The sequence below is a fragment of the Berghia stephanieae genome, chromosome 5 (assembly GCF_034508935.2).
Source record: "Berghia stephanieae isolate SIO BIC M18660-M18661 chromosome 5, UCSD_Bste_1.3, whole genome shotgun sequence".
NCBI classification, from domain to species: Eukaryota; Metazoa; Mollusca; class Gastropoda; order Nudibranchia; family Aeolidiidae; genus Berghia; species Berghia stephanieae.
Window position 1 is genome coordinate 73187526 of NC_088364.1, and position 17585 is coordinate 73205110.

A 17585-nucleotide genomic window follows, 5' to 3' on the forward strand; every position below is an offset into this window, starting at 1 on the left:
CTTGTGCCTTTGCTTGCTCTGATGATGACTTGGCTAAGACAATCAGTTCGTATCGGTCAGTGGTCTCTCTGTCCAGTGGTTTGACCGTTTCCAACACACCCTGAGGATATTTTATTTTGAACAACAATGAATGAGTACGACAGCTTTAAAAGTAAAACAGCAGACTTCAACCCATCTACACCCAACAACAGAAACAATTGGATTCAATAGTCTGATGTCACGTCGCCCAGCAACGGCGGCCATCGTGGTTCTAAACAAAGGAAATCGGTACTTTTTATTCTTCATGATGGCTAGAACTTTTCATATGTCTTGTGATCAGAATGTGTAAAAGTCAAAACATGATCAGGTTTATAATGTTTTTCCCTCTGGATACGCTTTTATGGTCGTCGGAGAAATATTTCATAAGGGCGTCCGCCATTGTTCCGATAGTTTAGAGCCAGTTACTAATTTACCATGCGTCATTACGAGGGAAGTGACGTTACAACTATTGAAGCGTATTCTAAGTGGCAATGCAATACTGTCTATGCATGTCATTTTACTCATCCTTGTGAATTGGCTGAAAGTGGCTGCAGTCCGAAACCTCAGAAATCAACAAATGACATCCAAATGAGGATTACTACTCCCTAAAACCAGACGGACCTGTTGTTTAGTTGGACTAAAATCTAAATGACTAGTTCAGGTCCTAAAAGATGTAATTCAACGATAAAGTTATACATAATTAAATTTAATATTCAAAAATAAATGGAGAAGTTAATATCAAACCCAATTCTCAAAACACTCGTTTATCTCTCTCTCTCTCTCTCTCTCTCTCTCTCTCTCTCTCTCTTAAAAATAGAACAAAATACTAAACACATAATGTTTCAGGCTCAAAACATTTCTCCAGTCAATAACAAAAACAATATAAAACATTAATACATCACTTAAATTCTAGACGGAAAGCACTTGGCTCGTCTTGTGGTTTGTACATTCTCGAAATCATTTTACTGTTACCTGCCCGCACTTATTTAATTTACTTACCTTTTCCTTCGACACTTTGAAAGTCCCGTCATCATTTCCACTGAAAATAGTATATGAAATCTTGCCATCATTTTTGTTCACGGATAGTGGCAGTATTTTAGTGTTGATCGGTGCAGATTCTCTCACAGATTTTCTGTAAAACCCTTGACAAAAAGTTAGCACGCTGTCTGATTGAATGATAACTGTCACCGTCGCATCTGAGCAAACCTTGTTTTGTTGATTTCTGCTGCATGCCTCCACACTCAAAACGTAAGTACCGGGTGTTTGTTTCACATTATTCACTAGCAGACCGGTTGTTTTAACCAATGAAAACTCAGTCGTCATGTTGAGAAGATAATAATAAATCTTTTCATCACTTTGTGCACTAAGAACAGTGACGTCTTTGGTAGAATTTGGCTGCAAAGAGTTAGCAGCATTGCCACAGATATCAGATTGTGTCAGATAAACTTGGAGATGTGACGATGGCCAGATAGGAGGCTCTGCCACGTCTGAGATACTTATTTTTACATCAGTTTCAGCTGATTTGGGGTAAAGTGACCTATCTGTGGCTTTTACTTTCAACGTAAACAAGTTGTTTTTTTCAAAATTGAGAGGCTGTTTTACAGTCAGAAGTCCCGAGTCTTCGTTCAATTCAAAATCATCTCTCGGTGATTGGGATGTTATTTGATACATGATAGCGCCGGAAGAGCCTTTATCTGGATCTACAACTTTCAAGAAGCCAACGGCAAAACCCACAGGTACGCTTTCGTTCACCGCAAAAGAATAATTAGACACCGGCACCAGAATGTCGTCAACAAAAATGGGCGCGATGTTTGAATCTGTGACTATGACTTCAAGGTTTTTGGAAGATGTCAGGGGAGGCAATCCATAATCAGTGGCATGGATTTTCATTTTGTAGACAGACTTGGTTTGTCTGTCGAAAGTGGCCGTGGTTATAACGGTGCTGGAATTCAGATCTAGGTGAAATTTCCCATTGGAACCCTCATCCAGCCAGACAGTGAAACCGTTATTGCTCACGTCATCGTCCTCAATGTGGATCTTTACAACAACCTGGTCATTTGAAGTAGAAAGAAAAAAAAAAGAATGATAAAAATGATTGACAAATGAGTAAATATTGATAACTGAAAAGCTAATGCTATCAATCTCTTTCATGCTATTTATTTGTGATCAATTGGCTCAAGACAGTATTATGTCAAGGTGTACCAGATGGTTTAAAGTGATTTTCAAGTAAAATGATCAGTAATGTACCAGCTTGCTTTTTGTCACGTAAAATTTAGGTTCTTTTTACTTAATATATTATTATATGTCATCAATAAAAATTGTAAACGTAAGACAAGTTTCATATTTATGACTATAAATAAATATTTGGTACCAAACACATCCCTACATAACACCGTTTTGAAACAGTAGGTGGTAACATTTAAGATATACAAGGGGAATCATTCCGCATCAATATTTTGAGTTTTTACCAATTAAATCAGAATATTTGGCAAAGATCATAGTAAGGCATTAACCATCTCCTTACCAACTATAGGAAAATCGTCACATTCGTCACGAGACAACCAACATTTGTCTTATTCAAATTTCTTTTGAACATCATACCATTTAAAGATAATGAACAGTGTGTGTAATGAACAGATCATGTTTTGCTAAAGAAATTGTGTATCGCAAGAACTTGACTGCTATTATGTCAGAGTGATAAAAATTCTATTTTTGTGTTAGTTAGGTATAAAGTTTTGAGGAAAATCCTGAAAATGGCTGGTAAGGAGATAGTTAATGTTTTGTGACATAATTATTTACCGTTCCAACAGTGCTATTTTCTAGGATCTCAACCTTCTGTAACATAATAATCCTTGGAGGGTACTCGTTGACATCTGTGACGTTGACTCGAACTAAAGCTTGGTCTACACTATGTCCGTCAGTAACCGTCACTCCTAAAACAAAAGTTGAAATAATACATAAACGGGTTTTATAAGTACAATGAAATATGCACTTTTATATTACGCATTTTTGAGCTTTGAGCTTGAGCTTTTTTATATAGCACGATATCCACTCAATGTGCTCAAAGCGCTTTACAAGGGGTCCCTGGTCAACAGCAACATTTAATATGTAGGACGGGACATGATGCCTGTTAGGCGATATTACAATTTTTAGGACAAAGACAACGCTGTCAACGGCCAGGTACTCATTTTACACCTGAGTACGGTTAGAGAATGTGAGTAAAGAGCCTTTTCCAATGACTCAACTATGCGCCGAGCGAGGCTCGAACCCAGGACCTTCCGATCCAAAAGCGAGTGTCATACCACTAGACCACATAGCCACACATTTTTATACATTTACTACAGTGCTTGCTCGCAATTATCTAACAGCCAATGTAGGGACACAGTTATATTTCATGCTTATAAGCTGTCTTTTAAGCACTTCTTTTTTGGGGTCGAACCTACTATAATATTTCTGTCGTCTATCTGGAATTTAGTAATGCATATATGTCTTTATTGATTTTTGTTGTTGGCTGAAGAAGGGTATTGAGCCCGAAACGTAATGTGTGTGGTATTTTGTTCTTTTTTTCATTTTTCTATATTACTTTGGCCACACGACTCGCCACGAACCATTAGAAAAGCACATTCTGCAGACAAGGGTAGACGGCAAGAGAGGAAGAGGTAGACCAACAAAGAGCTGGGAACAAGATATATGTCAATGGCTGGGAATGACAGCAACTCAGGCAAGTAGACTGGCGGAAAACCGTAATCTGTTTCGAAAGAAAGTTCGGGAAGCAACGTCCTACGCAGGATCAGCTGACGAGATGATGATATTACTTTTTACGGTCCTCACCTCCTAGCGGCCTCTAGACGTCTAGTATCACATAAAATATGTGTAACCTTAAACGTTAATCATCTTTCTAGATATTTTATGAGAACTTGTCAGCTCTAGTCAGTGATGTGAAACTAATGAGAAAGAGGTAAGCAAGTGAGTTCAATTTCATTCATTCTGCACATAATGTGAATCCACTTTATCCATTTTAATATATTATCAGGAATCTGAACAGGTAAACAAAGTGGCTGTTACACGTAACATTGAGGTTCTTTTTACTTAATATATTGTTTGCACTTATCTGAAGAAGTATACTCGTTATATTGAAGGACAATGGGGAAAAATGATGGCATTGATGATGATGATGATGATGAGGAGGAGGAGGAGGGGGAGGAGGAGGAGGAGAATGACGATGATAAAGTAGAAGAAGAAGAAGAAGAAGAAGAAGAAGAAGAAGAAGAAGAAGAAGAAGAAGAAGAAGAAGAAGAAGAAGAAGAAGAAGAAGAAGAAGAAGAAGAAGAAGAAGAAGAAGAAGAAGAAGAAGAAGAAGAAGAAGAAGAAGAAGTGGAGCGGAGAAGGATGAGGAGTTTGAGAAGGTGATGGGGAAAGGAGGAGGAAAAATAGGAAGAGGAAAGGATTAGGGGCGGAGGAGGAGGAGGAGGAGGAGGAGGAGGAGGAGGAGGAGGAGGAGGAGGAGGAGGAGGAGGAGGAGAATAATAATCTATTTCTCTCTTTACCAAAACTTAAAGTCGAATTCTGTTCTGCATCAGGAGAGACCACCAAATCAATCCGTCCATTTTTGTCCACTTTGACCATAGAATTGAGACTTTTGTCGGAATTCCTCAGAGAAAAGATCAAATCAGAATCTATGCTGTCGGGATCTGAAGCTTGCAACTGAAAATAAAGTTAAATTTTTAAAATCTGAAGTTATATATAGGGCAATAAGAACTTATTATTATTATTATTATTATTATTATTATTATTATTATTATTATTATTATTATTATTATTATTATTATTATTATTATTATTATTATTATTATATTATTATTATTATTATTATTATTATTATTATTGTTATTATTGTTATTATTATTATTATTATTATTATTATTATTATTATTATTATTATTATTATTATTATTATTTATTATTATTATTATTACTATTATTTTATTATTATTATCATCATTACTATCAGCATTGTTATCATCATTATTACTACTATTTTAATTACTTTTTTTCCCTATTACAAGAGCTGTAACCTAACAATAATTGCCTATTTGGACAATAAAGATTATTATTATATATTATTATTATTATTATTATTATTATTATTATTATTATTATTATTATTATTATTATTATTACCATTATTATTTATTATTATTATTATTATTATTATTATTATTATTATTATTATTATTATCATTATTATTATCATTATTATCTACATGATATTGTTCGTACACAACAGAAATGGAATGTTAATGACCTAAAGGACAACGTGGCTCTAAAATAAATAATATTGATTCGTCGGATCAGATTTTCAAGACTTAGATGAAAAGTAAAGCAATTTTGAAATCTGGAGTAGGAGTAAAGTGTTAAATTTTCGTTCTGCTCGATCGGCAAAAAGGGCAAAAAGGAGGCCGCCTTAAAATTATGGTCAAAACAATATGGCTGATTTATGAGATTTGTTCTCTGGAGCCTTTCGAAAACTGTTTTATGAACACTATTCAGAATAGATACCTAGATAACCACGCCTCTAGGACAAGCGTCATAATGTAAACAATGGCAATGATTGGTAAACATAGCAAACTACACATGTTTTATTATCGATGGTATGTGTATAAGTAAAACACCCACTGTTCAAGAGTTTGATCAATAGAACCAACACAGAAAACTATGTGTAAACTAAAACGTTCGTAATATAATCTAAAAAATTGTGTGAAAACTATTCGCCCCTTCGGCGTATAACAATAACAATGATCAGAGAGCGGTTCTTATCATTCACGTTTATGAAAATAAACAACCAACAATGTTTGTCCGAGCACGTGTGAAGGTGTGTCACATATTCTATGTTTTGATTGGTCAAAAATCTACTGGCTAATTGTGATAATCGAATGCAAACTGATGACCTAATCTAATTTTGTAGTATGGAGGAAATATATTTTGCTTTGGGGTATTTTCAATGGGCATGATCTATATTAACTTTCCTGGGACTTTCCATGTGCTCGAGGTCATTGGTCACATTGCAAAATGTGCTCAAAGTGACCGATATAGTGAAAAGTGTTCACAGATTTTGAACTATCTAACATTACGAGTGGTCATTGTGTTCAGCTTGACACATGGGTATGTTTACAACTTTCATAAACAAAGCAACGTGTTTGCATTTGTTCAGAAATGTCCCATCGTTGGACAGCAACAAATCACGTGATTGGTGACTCGGCTGGACGAAAACATGAATATAGATCGCTCCCATTACTGTATATGTAATCAGTTTTACACTAAACGTACATTTAAAAGGAGCCGTTTCTTAAATGGTCTCATGCATGCTCAAAGCATATCTTTTCATACATATTGGCTTGTGGTTATTGATAGATGCCTTGTAGTGGACACTGATCGATAAATTTATTAAATTTTACCAAATAAGTTGAGTAAAGTAACTCAAGTGCAGCTGATACAGTTGTTTCAATGCTAGTTTAGCAGATCATCAGGCAGGCGCTCTTGCTTGTTTTTCTCAATTCATGTAAGTACAAATCCTCATATAACATCTCTACAGCCGTTGTCAACCTTACCTGAATCTTACTTACTTACTTATTTACTAATCCGAACCAGCGACCACCTGAGCTCTAGCCCTTCGGTCTTGTACCATGACGTAGAAGTTAGACGTCTTTTGTAGTTGTTCCAGGTGACTAATCCTTACCTGAATCAAAAATCCTGGAGATCGGTTTTCTCTGACGTTCACTTGGTAAACTGGAGAGGAAAACCTGGGTGGAGCGAATTCCGTCTCAATGACCTTGACCGGGATTGATGTGAGGGAAGATAGGGTTGGAATGCCGTCTGAGGTTGGGGTGAAAACACGGGAAGCATTAAATATTAAAAAAAAAAAAAACTAGAATAGATCATTTTTGTTTTATAATATGACAAGATATCTGATAAAAGCAAAAACATAAATTTGTTAACATGGTAGTCTGACCAATGTGTTGTGTATTCATGATGGAATTAGTAAGTGAATAAGGGGTAATAATGTTGAGGCTGGAGGCTTTTTTTCTGGCAAACCTGATAAACCAATAACATCTTCTTCTTTGTCTTGTGGAAACCTCCAATATTGTCGAGGATCACTCCACAGTTTGTAGGATTTTACATTGTAAATGTGTTAAAACTCTGCACAAGTACTAATAAATTGTTTTAAAAAACACATAGATTAAAAAGTCACGTTGTAAACTCTAGCAATCGCGTGAAGGCATGTTGGCAACCATCTATAAGTCAATATAGATATGATTGGCTCTTTGTTTGCGTTATTTTTATCTATTATTGCTTATATTTTCTTTTATTTAATTATTTACTTTCTGTCTACTCGTTTATCGTTATGATAAAGAGTGAGAATGATTTTTGTTCGAATGATAAATAACACTAACTCTGAGCTCATGAGCATGGGCAAAGTGACTTGCTCAAGATGATGTAGCACAGCTTGATGGATGGATGGGATGCTAACTTCGTAATTATTAAGAGTTACCAGGACCGTATTGATATGTCATGCTGCTATAGGGAATGAGATTAGCGGAAGAGTAGCGTCCCTTGATTAGACGTCACCCCTAGTCTGTGACGTCACTGGCGGAAAAGTTATTAGAGAGAGAACGTCATATCGGTTGTGCATGCGTCTCTCGTCCTCGTCCGCGAGGGCGAGAGACGAATGCGCACAACCAACATGACGTTCTCTCTCTAATAACTTTTCCGCCGGTGACGTCACAGACTATGGGTGACGTCCAATCAAGGGACGCTACTCTTCCGCTAATCTCATTCCCTATACTTTCAATTTATCTAAGCAACCCGTTCATGACACGACTTTTACAAGAATCTTTCACTTGATCTTAAAACAAATCAATCTTAGCCTTATGAAAATAAAATGGAAATAAAAGTTAAAGTAGGTCCTTTATGAATTTCCATATGTCAGCTAGTCAAATTATTGTGCATTCATTTACCAATTATGTTGTGACAATAATATGCTGGAAGGAGCACATAACAAATGAAGAGCTCTACAGTGACCTCCCCCCAGTGACCTCGAAGATACAAAAGAGAAGACTGAGACTTGCGGGGCACTGCTGGAGACACAAGGAGGAGATTGCAAGCAGTCTTGTTCTATGGGAACCACCTGAGCGAACCAGAAGCAGAGGCAGGCAGAATAAAACTTACATTGACTGTCTGCTAGATTACACAGGAATGGACAACACCTGGGAGCTGCGTACGCTTATGGAGGACAGGGCAGAATGGCGAAGACTTGTGGCTCATGTTGGGCGCCCCAAGGGGCGGCCTAAGTAAGTAAGTAAGTAAGTAAGTAATAATATGTCGTGCATTAAAAATTTAAAAAAACTTTTGTTGTCTCTGACGCTGATCGGTTAAGATGGCCCCGAATTTTGTCAAAAATCTTAAACAAAGTGTCAAGTATAAGAGTTTTTAACAAGACGGGTGTCAATTTTATCCATGAATAGTCAAAGTAAAAGTTTTCTGTCCAAATTAAAAATGCGTTGTTTTGTCAGTGCGGCGAGGAATGATGAAAGGTGTTAATGGTCATTGTAGAAGACCATTCAGTTACCAATAATTGGTTATAGGGAATGAAATTAGCGGAAGAGCAGCATCTCTTGATTGGACGTCACCAGCGGAGAAGTTATTAGAGAGAGAACGTCATGTTGGTTTTCCGCATACGTCTCTCGTCCTCTCTTCCGGTGAAAGCGGCATGAGACACTTCACCGAACGCGAGGACGAGAGAGACGCATACGCAAAACCAAGTGACGTTCTCTCTGTAAGGTGACGTCCAATCAAGGGACGCTACTCTTCCGCTAATCTCATTCTCTATAAAAGCTCTCATGGCGGTTGTCAATCCTCCATGTAGATATGTAAAATGCTTTAAGTATAATTTTATTTATTGTTGACACGTGGGCATAGCATAGGAGAACAATTCTCCCTCTTTGCCTTTGTGGAAATATCTGGGTTTTTTTTTTTTAGATTAGTAATCAATGGCTAGAATGTAATAGTAATCCTAGTATTATAACCCTGGCTCCGGTGCTAAGTTTTGTGTTAGGCACCTGTCCTGACATGGTCAAGTATGAATAGCTACCTGCTAATGAGCAGGTATATATGTCTCAAGACTTCTATTTTAAAAAGATCTTATAAAAAAGGGTTTCTATTGTTTATCTTGCTGAGAGAATTAGTAAATTTAATTTTTAAAAAAAATCTAACTATAGGGAATGAGATTAGCGGAAGAGTAGCGTCCCTTGATTGGACGTCACCGGCGGAAAAGTTATTAGAGAGAGAACGTCATGTTGGTTGTGCGCAAGCGTCTCTCGTCCTCGCTTCCGGTGAAAGCGGCATGAGACACTTCACCGAACGCGAGGACGAGAGAGACGCATGCGCAAAACCATCTTGACGTTCTCTCTGTAAGGTGATGTCCAATCAAGGGACGCTACTCTTCACTAATCTCATTCCCTATAAGGCATAGTTAGAATCACTTAATTGCATTAAATAGTATTGCACATTATATTTCATAAACATACGGTCCTTTGCCTGGGCTATTAGGAAAATATCCTTGGTTGTTCCATAGTCAAGACAATTGGAGCAGTTGAGAGAGATGATGCCAGTATGGGGGTTGATAACAAACAGATCGCTGTAAGGAGAGGACAACAGGCTGTAGGTGATGTTTCCCGCCTCGGCCAAGTCTTTATCTGTTGCCTCAATCTAACCATTTTAATAAATAGATAGATAAAAATGTGAGCGGTTTTTTAATGAGCATTTATAAAGCGCAATATCCACTAAGCGTGCTCAAAGCACCTTTCAAGGGGTCAATAACAAAGAGCTATATTTAACACTTAAACTAAAACATTCTGTAGCATTAATGGTAATGATGTGATGATGATGATGACAATGAAGATGATGGCGATGATGATGGTGATGGTGATGATAATGATGATCATGATATTATGATGATAGAGATGATGATGATGATGATGATGATGATGATGATAATGATGATGATGATGATGATGATGATGATGATGGTGACGACGACGATGATGATGTAAGTCACCTTGGTCAAGAATGTTCCAATTGTTGAATTTTCTAGAATATGTGCATTGCCTGGCGTCGTGAAAACAGGGGAGTTGTCATTCACATCAAGAACAATGATAGTCACGTTGCTTTTCTTACTCATTTGCCTCTCCTGGGACTTAGTTTCTTTTGCATAAACCTGGTAAAAGTACATTTGGCAATAATAATTACTTCCATAACAACAACAACGACAACAAGTTCGTCTACTACTTCTACTATTACTACTACTACTACTACAAACTACTACTACTACTACTACTACTACTACTACTACTACTACTACTACTACTACTACTACACTACTATACTACACTACTACTACTAACTACTACTACTACACTACTACTACTACACTACTTCTCTCTGCTGCTACTACTACTACTACTACTACTACTACTACTACTACTACTACTACTACTACTGCTGCTGCTGCTGATGCTGCTGCTTCTATTACTACTTCTACTACTACTACTACTACTACTACTATACTACTACTCTACTACTACTACTACTACTACTACTACTACTACTCTACTACTACTACTACTACTACTACTACTACTACTATTACTACAACTACGACTATTATTATTATTATTGTTATTATTATTATCATTATTGCTACTACTACTACTACTACTACTACTACTACTACTACTACTACTACTACTACTACTACTACTACTACTACTACTATTACTACTACTACTATTACCACAACTACGACTACTACTATTATTATTATTATTGCTACTACTATTACTACTACGACTATTACTACTAATACTACATACTACTACTAATACTACTACTACTACTACTACTACTACTACTACTACTACTACTACTACTACTACTACTACACTACTATACTACTACTACTACTACTACTACTACTACTACTACTACTACTACTACTACTACTACTACTACTACTATTATTATTATTATTATTATTATTATTATTTTTATTACTACTACTCTACTACTACTACTACTACTACTACTACTACTACTACTACTACTACTACTACTACTATACTACTACTACTACTACTACTACTACTACTACATACTACTACTACTACTACTACTACTACTACTACTACTACTACTACTACTACTACTACTACTTGTCATATTTACTTGAAATTGATACACATCCTTGAATTCCCTGTCTAGCCCTTTGATGACTTCCAAAATACCCTGATTTCCTCGTGTCTCAATGTTAAAACTGTCGCTCTCCGATCCAGCCAGCTGAAACTCAAACTCAGCATTGATACCCTGAAACGTGGATACTAATTATTAGATTTAATAGATATGAGTAATTACAGGCAGTTGTTATTGAAGGTGTTATCGTGGTTATTTAATATGATGATGATGATGATGATGATGATGATGATGATGATGATGATGATGATGATGATGATGATGATGATGATCACGATGATAATGGTGCTGATGGTGTTAGTAGTGGTAGAGGTGTTGGTGATGATGGTGATGATGATGGTGATGAAAATGGTGATGATACTGATGATGATGATGATGATGATGATGATGATGATGATGATGATGATGATGATGATGAGGATAATGATGATGATGATCCGCGGTGATGATGGTTATGGAGGTGATGATGATGAATGAGGTGGTGGTAGTGGTGATGGTTTTGGTGGTGATTTTTTTCGACCAATAATAATGATGGTGAGAAATTAAACTGACAAAAACCTAACCAACCTCATCCTCGTCTGTTGCTGAAAGAACAAGAACAATGGTGCCAAGTGCTACAGATTCTCGCACTTTGGCTGTATATTGGTTGTCACTAAGGACAGGGGCGTGGTCATTGATGTCGAGCACTGTCAAGTTGATTACAGCTAGGGCCAAGCGGAATTCGGGATTGTGTTCTTGCATAGCCTGGATAGTAATGAGTTGCAAATAAAATCACCAACTTATATGGAGCCATGTCTTCTTGCATGGCCTGGATAGTAATGAGTTGTAAATAAAATCACCAACTTATATGGAGCCATGTCTTCTTGCATGGCCTGGATAGTAATGAGTTGTAAATAAAATCACCAACTTATATGGAGTCATGTCTTCTTGCATGGCCTGGATAGTAATGAGTTGTAATAAAATCACCAACTTATATGGAGCCATGTCTTCTTGCATGGCCTGGATAGTAATGAGTTGTAAATAAAATCACCAACTTATATGGAGTCATGTCTTCTTGCATGGCCTGGATAGTAATGAGTTGTAAATAAAATCACCAACTTATATGGAGCCATGTCTTCTTGCATGGCCTGGATAGTAATGAGTTGTAAATAAAATACCCAACTTATATGGAGCCATGTCTTCTTGCATGGCCTGGATAGTAATGAGTTGTAAATAAAATCACCAACTTATATGGAGCCATGTCTTCTTGCATGGCCTGGATAGTAATGAGTTGTAAATAAAATACCCAACTTATATGGAGCCATGTCTTCTTGCATGGCCTGGATAGTAATGAGTTGTAAATAAAATCACCAATTTATATGGAGCCACTATTAACTCACTCAATCCTAGATTTTTGCTACTTTTCAAAAGTGGAAAGAAAATGTATTAAAAATGAGCATTTGCATAGATAGTTTTATTAAACTACCATTAAAATGTAAACATTAAGAACAATAGCTTTGATACCACGCCTATAATTTGTCTCAAAAAAATGTAATGAAAAAGCATGGAGTAAAAGTAACCCGGATATACTACGGATATAGTCGGTGTTAGGGTTGAGTGAGTTAAGTGTAGTTAGAGCCCAGAGCGTGCTTAATATAGCGGGTTAAACTGCGTTTATCAAATGTGCACTTTTATTATTATTATTATTATTATTATTATTATTATTATTATTATTATTATTATTATTATTATTATTATTATTATTATTATTATTATTATTGTTATTATTATTATTATTACTATAATTAGATAGAGGGGTAAATTTTTAAAAAAATAAAAATTAAATTAAAAATTAAAGCCCCGTCTTCTAAGCTTAATTCTCAGCCAAATAAAATCTCCAGTTTACCTTGATATTCACGAAATAGACTCCTTTGTCTATTTTCTTTTTGATGCAAAGTTTGCCCTTTTCATCAATGGAAAACAAACTTTTGTAAGCATCATTTTCTGGGGGAAAAAACATTTTTTAAATGAATAAATTCAATATTATGACAATATGACATTAGAAACCGTAATACTTAGAAGAAGAAAACCCTCCAAAAAATTGAGCGTTTATATAGCGCAATATCTACTAAAGGTGCTCAAAGCGTTTTACAAAGGGTCCTTGACCATGTAGAACGAGACATGACGCCTGTTATTACAATTTTTTTTCCGACAGAGACAACGCTGTTAACGGCCAAGTACTCATTTTACACCTGAGTACGGTGAGAGAATGTGAGTAAAGAGCCTTTTCCAGGGACTCAACTATACACCGAGCGAGGTTCGAACCCAGGACCTTCCATTCCAAAAGCGAGTGTCATACCACGAGACTACATAGTCACATTTTACATTTAATCCGGATCGACGGAAGAACAGTCCTGTCGTATTCTCAAAAAAGAAGCGTTTTTAAGATCTTGACCCGAAAATTCATCCTTGAAATAATGATTAACTCTCTCCTTACCAGCCATTTTCAGAATTTTCCCCACATGTGACCCATCGTCTCAAAACGGTATTATGTCGGAACGAACCAGATGCTTAAAAGCAGAATTTAATGTTAAAACTGGTCAAAAATATAAATTGTTGGCATAAGCACCCTAAATGTGGTATCCATTCTGATCAATAAATCATATAAACTCAACGCAAGTCTGATATTTCTGGCTAGAAATGCAATTTTCAACATCTTAACCCACCCAACTTAATACCGTTTTGAGGCGAATGATCACAAATATTCACACCCACCCAACACAAAAATGAAATGTTCTTAATCAAACAGAAAATCAACAAGTACCTTTCTATACATAATATTGTTCAGCAAAATGTGCTCTACATCGCAGTGTCAAGTTTTTATAGCCATAATTCACAAATTGTCTTAAAATTTTGTGATGTACAAAAGAAATCAAAATGATAAAACTGTTGGTTGGTTGCATCGTAACGAATGTGACGATTTTCCTTGTATTGGTAAGGAAAGGGTTAAAATTACCGTCCTCTTGTCAAAAACTCTCAAACCTGGGAATTCATTGGAGATGAGGGTCTTTTTAATCGCTAGGGTCAATTTAATCGATAGGGTCATTTTAATCGATAGGTCTTTTTTTTTAATCACTAGGGTCAATTTAATCGATAGGGTCTTTTTAGCGATAGGGTCAATTTAATCGATAGGGTCTTTTTAATCAATAGAGTCAATTTAATCGATAGGGTCAATTTAATCAATAGGGTCTTTTTTGTCGATAGGGTCTTTTTTAATCAATAGAGTCAATTTAATCGATAGGGTCATTTTAATCGATAGGGTCTTTTTTATCGATAGGGTCAATTTAATCGATAGGGTCAATTTAATCGATAGGCACATTTTAATCGATAGGGTCTTTTTATCGATAGGGTCAATTTAATCGATAGGTCTTTTTTTTAATCAATAGGGTCAATTTAATCGATAGGGTCTTTTTAGCGATAGGGTCAATTTAATCGATAGGGTCTTTTTAATCAATAGGGTCAATTTAATCAATAGGGTCTTTTTTATCGACGGAGTCATTTTAATCGATAGGGTCAATTTAATCGATCAATATTTGAAGAGCAAACTTTCTGGCCAAAATTTTTAAAACAAGTTTGGTTGTTATTTTTCAGAGTATGGCATAATTCTCAGCATTTCTAGTCGAGTGAAAATTGTGTTATCAGACCTGCAAATAAGTGCACGTCGGTGCCTTTCTTTGTGAATGGGGGGAGTTCATCTTTGTGGCAGAAATTATTTTCACTGTATAATATTATGGTCATTTGAAATATTTAGATATGAAGGATGTCATACAACTGATCCCCACCCCCTCCTCCTTCAGTAAAAATGTTGCGTACATGTGTGTGTGTGTGTGTGTGTGTGTGTGTGTGAGAGAGAGAGAGAGAGAGAGAGAGATAGAGATAGAGAGAGAGAGTCTTTATGATTGTGTATAAGTATAGAGCAGGGGAAGGCAGTGGAATGGAATGGACATGTACATAAATGTGTCAGTGCATGTTAAAAACTTTTCTCCCTCCTATCTGGATCATCACCATCTCTGCATAAGTGACGTATTTCCGTCTTCGCCGTTTTCTTTGTTATTGGCTGAAGAAGGATTTTGAGTCTGAAGAGTTCCATGTTTAGTATTTTGTTGGGGTTTTTTAAGTCGTTATCTTCATTTTTTAAATAAAAATAAATAAATAAAATAAAATAAAATTCCCTTTACTCATCCCATGGCGGAAATTTGTTTCTAGGGTCTATTCCAAGGGAAGACTGGATGGAATAACCCAGGCGTCAGCCGCAGTGCAGCACCGCAAATTGAGCGAGGGCGAGGTGACTTGCCCAAGGCCACACAACGCAGTGGTGGGTGATCGAACTCGGTAGCTTCCGGGTACGAAGCAAAGATCGTTCGGCCGAGCTACGCTGCCCTATTTGTTGACAATCCATGTTGATAATCCACAGCTTCTTGCAGCTTGTTTTCACTTTGACTTCAATATGCGATATAGTTTATCAATTTATGGTCTTAGTTATTAATAAGATCCGAAAACTTTTAAAATTTCAGTCATTTTTTTTTTTCACTTTAGTAACAAGAAATCCAATGTGTCCACTCCAAAGGCATATTAAAAAAAAAAAAAATTCTGCAAGTCATAAAAGTTTGGAAATTACATGCAAATACAGTTTTGAACAATGGTGTTCATGTACATGTTTAAATAATAATGTGAAATTAAATGTAAGCTTCAATTTGATTACAAAAACCAGATCAAATGGACGTTTCGGGTTCCCCTTTATCAACAAAATAGGAAGAATGAAACACGACAGATGAATGAGATGATGTGGTAGTGGCGTTGTTAACAACAAGTTTACATTCAATTTCACATTGTTATTTATTTCTTCGAGCTTCGATCAGCAACATTTACAAGTACCTGTTTGTAAAAGTACAAACCCAAGAAGTCAGATAGATTGTGGGTGGAAATGTAACCCAATGCGTCAATGCGGTATTATGTCTTCATGACCCAGATTATGAAAACTGATCAAAGTGATCATAATTAGGGTAATTATTATTATTTTTTTTTTTTGAAGTTAAAAAAAAAAAGCAATCAAATACATTTTTTTATAAATGAAGGTAATTTTTAAAAAAATCAAATATAATGAATTGAGCTCCAAATATATGGGGAGCGATCTTTATTCATGTTTTCGTCCAACCAAGTCATCAATCACATGAGATGTTGCTGTCCAACGATTGGATTTTTCTTCAGAAATGTAAACACGCTGTTTTGTTTATTAAAGTTGTAAGCATACCCATGTGTCAAAAACTGTGAACACTTTTCACTATGTGGGTCACTTTGAGCACATATTCCAATGTGACCAATGACCTCGAGCACATGGAAATGTAATATAGATAGTATGCAGATGACGTCACTCAGGTCTTTGTTATTGTTTTTGCCATCCGCGTTTGTGAGTTGTTCTTACTAAACTGTATTAACCAGACTATAAAAGTTCATGGTTACACGGAGTTTGTGTGTTGGTCCGTTATACTTCCGGATGACAATGTTGTGAACTCCTTGGCCAAGCGCATTCTATCTATAGATCATGCCCATTGTAACATTGTAAGCATCAGAGTTACCAAAAATAATACCTTCTTGAACGAATAATCAAAAGCTTAATTTGAAAGAAATTTCCTCTCGCCATTAAATTAAATGGTTCCAGGAATATATATATATATATATATATATATTATATATATATAATATATATATATATATATATTTAAGAGAGAGAGAGAGAGAGAGAGAGAGAGAGAGAGAGAGAGAGAGAGAGAAAGAGAAAGGCAGAGAGAGAGAGAGAGAGAGAGGGGTAACGAACCTTCAGTGAGACCATAGGTTATATTCTCATTTAAAACAAGATCGCCGTCGTTAGCATAGACAGGAGGACTAGTGGCGAAGCAGTTTGGTGATGTTTTACTGTAATCCTGAAACACATAGGAATAAATGGATGGATGTATAATGTATTATCAAGTTAATAAAAATTTATCAAAATATAGATAGTATGCGCTTGGCTAAGAAGCTCATAACATTGCCATCCGGAAGTAAAACGGACAACACACAAAACTATGCGCAACCATGATTGTTTATAGTCGGTTCTTACAGTTTTACTCATAAACGCGGATGGCAAAAAAACAATAAAAAAGCCCTGAGTGACGCCATCTTCGAACTTTCTATATTAATTTAATTTGTGGATGTGTCTTGTAGTAGAGTCTGTGACTTCCGACGTA

At 36.0% G+C, this 17585-nt stretch overlaps 1 protein-coding gene across 3 annotated transcripts in view; it reads right to left on the bottom strand.

Moving 5' to 3' along the window:
* Window positions 1-17585, bottom strand: part of LOC144973575 (protocadherin Fat 4-like) — a 109342-nt gene that overhangs the window by 65108 nt on the left and 26649 nt on the right. For all 3 annotated transcript variants that reach the window (XM_078916200.1, XM_078916197.1, XM_078916199.1), the window contains 11 exons: window positions 17177-17282; window positions 13208-13305; window positions 11890-12066; window positions 11299-11436; window positions 10133-10291; window positions 9603-9783; window positions 6755-6891; window positions 4566-4722; window positions 2818-2951; window positions 1018-2067; window positions 2-100 (listed from right to left, as the gene is read on the bottom strand). In XM_078916200.1, the coding sequence (XP_078772326.1) occupies window positions 2-100; window positions 1018-2067; window positions 2818-2951; window positions 4566-4722; window positions 6755-6891; window positions 9603-9783; window positions 10133-10291; window positions 11299-11436; window positions 11890-12066; window positions 13208-13305; window positions 17177-17282 (2436 nt within the window). The remainder of the gene's footprint in view (window position 1; window positions 101-1017; window positions 2068-2817; window positions 2952-4565; window positions 4723-6754; window positions 6892-9602; window positions 9784-10132; window positions 10292-11298; window positions 11437-11889; window positions 12067-13207; window positions 13306-17176; window positions 17283-17585) is intronic.